Source organism: Triticum dicoccoides, chromosome 1B, assembly GCF_002162155.2.
Source record: "Triticum dicoccoides isolate Atlit2015 ecotype Zavitan chromosome 1B, WEW_v2.0, whole genome shotgun sequence".
Classification (NCBI taxonomy): domain Eukaryota; kingdom Viridiplantae; phylum Streptophyta; class Magnoliopsida; order Poales; family Poaceae; genus Triticum; species Triticum dicoccoides.
Window position 1 is genome coordinate 12,754,047 of NC_041381.1, and position 2,028 is coordinate 12,756,074.

At 51.8% G+C, this 2,028-nt stretch overlaps 2 protein-coding genes across 2 annotated transcripts in view; one reads left to right on the forward strand and one right to left on the reverse strand.

Annotated features, from left to right (window-relative positions):
* Positions 1-1,010, reverse strand: part of LOC119299432 — a 2,077-nt gene extending 1,067 nt beyond the window's left edge. The window contains exon 1 of the mRNA XM_037576668.1: positions 81-1,010. Coding sequence (XP_037432565.1) covers positions 81-966 — 886 coding nt within the window. The 5' untranslated portion in view covers positions 967-1,010. The remainder of the gene's footprint in view (positions 1-80) is intronic.
* LOC119349982 overlaps positions 1-2,028 on the forward strand; it is an 11,287-nt gene that overhangs the window by 7,455 nt on the left and 1,804 nt on the right. Inside the window, exon 3 of the mRNA XM_037618051.1 lies at positions 1,040-1,048. Coding sequence (XP_037473948.1) covers positions 1,040-1,048 — 9 coding nt within the window. The remainder of the gene's footprint in view (positions 1-1,039; positions 1,049-2,028) is intronic.

Sequence of the window (2,028 nt, forward strand, 5' to 3'; positions counted from 1 at the left end):
GGGGTCTTCATTGTCGTCGTCGTCGTCGTTGGGGGGGTGGGGGTCTTCATTGTCGTCGTCGTCGTCGTTGGGGGCACGGGGGTCTTCGTTCATTCCCACGATGTAGAACCGGACGAGGCCGAGGACATGCGGCGGTTCATAGACAGGATGTAGTACGTCGATGGGGTCATCAGGACCAATTTGGTTTTTCAGGCCCCTTCTCATCACAATGATGAACCTCTCCCAGGGACAGCACCAGGGCAAGGGCGCTGGCGGCATGAACTCCAAGATGGTTTTAACCACCACCCAAGGGATCTGGTTCTCAAGCATCATGATATCGGTGCGGATGCGCTCATGGTTGGCATGGAAATAGCTGACCAGGGCCTGGTGCATGTCTTCGTCGGGGATATAATGCCAACACATGAACTGCACCAAGAAGCAAGCATCAAAGAACATCATGGGCACAAAATCGTCGCGGTGGCGGAATGTCGCCACATCATCGGGGTGGTACAGTATGCGGGCCAAGTCTGACACGGAGGAGACCTTCGTGTACATCTCCTGGAGTGAGCGGCTCGACTGCGCGATGCATTGGTCGGCCGCCACATGCTTCACGCTCTCCGCCTCCAGGAGACGAGCATGGTAGATAGGACCGATGGCCACAGCCACCGGCACCTTGTACCGGTCTTCGACATCCACCAGGCTTGGAGGGAACCTGTGCATCTTCTGTTCCATAATTTCCAAATAGTTAGCATTGAACTCTTCCACTGCTTCCTTGAACACCTGGCCAGAATAACTAGAGTCGTTATCGTGTGTGGTTGGGGTTGGGGATGGGGCTGCATACTCAACCACCTGTAGCTGCACGCTATCGCTATGGCTAGGCAAGGATGTTTGGAAACTAGTCCTATCATCACTACTCCACGCAGCTGGTGCTTCTTCCATGGACCAACCCGAGTCGCAAGTTACGACCCAAGATGGTTCCATGCTCATCGCCCAGCTGCCCAAGAGTACTCAAGGAGTGGACTAGCTCCTTCCTAAATACAAACACAGCTGAGTAGCAGAGATGAATGAAGTACTGATGGAACAAAGAAGCACACAGCCTTGACGCTCCTCTTATAGACCAACCAAACCAGCCACGTCGCCCATGCCCGACAATTTCCCGGCTGGATGCATGTGTGTCTCGGAATCTATCTATGCAGTCCACACATGGCTCCGCCTGGGTCCAGAATATATCGATGCCCAAATTGGTAATTTTGTCTGCAGATGCTGTTGCTTGATGGTATTATTTATTGGTAAATGTACCTCTGTCCTACGTTGCCACGGTCGGTCTTCACATGTTCAACTCTAGTAAGCTAAAGCATCTTTCGTCAAGAGAATATGAGAGACCAACCTCATTTGATGCTATATATTATAATATGGATAGCTGATTGATCAAGATATATCCAAATTGTGTTGTATTTTCAAGAGATAAAATTTCGGCGTGATGGAGGCGGAGAGGGTGAAGCATATGGCTGCCAACCAATGCCTCAAGGACTCGGGCCGCTCACTCCAGGAGATGTACAATGAGGTCTCCTTTGTGTCACAGGTCGGCCGCAGCCTTTACTACGACGTGGAGAGTATCAACGAGGGCGACTTTTTGCCGATGATGTTCTTTGATGCTTGCATCTTGGTGCACTTCATGCGTAGTTATGACGAGGGCAATGGCCACATGGATGTGGCGCTCCACGGCTATTTTTGGGCAACCTACGAGCACATCTACACCGACATCATGATGCTTGAGACCAGATCCCTTGGGTGGTGGTTGAAACCATTTTCGGCTTCATGCCGCCAGAGCCCACACCCACTAGTAGAAAACAGGGCTTTGGTCACAGCTCAATGTACACATTAGTCCCCGTTGCATCACGAACCGGGACTAATGTGAGCATTAATCCCGGTTCGAGCGGCTAAGGCGTGGGGAAGACATTAGTCCCGGTTCAAATGGGACCTTTAGTCTTGGTTTGAGACACGAACCGGAACTAAAGGGTGCGATGCACCACCCCCACCCCACCCACC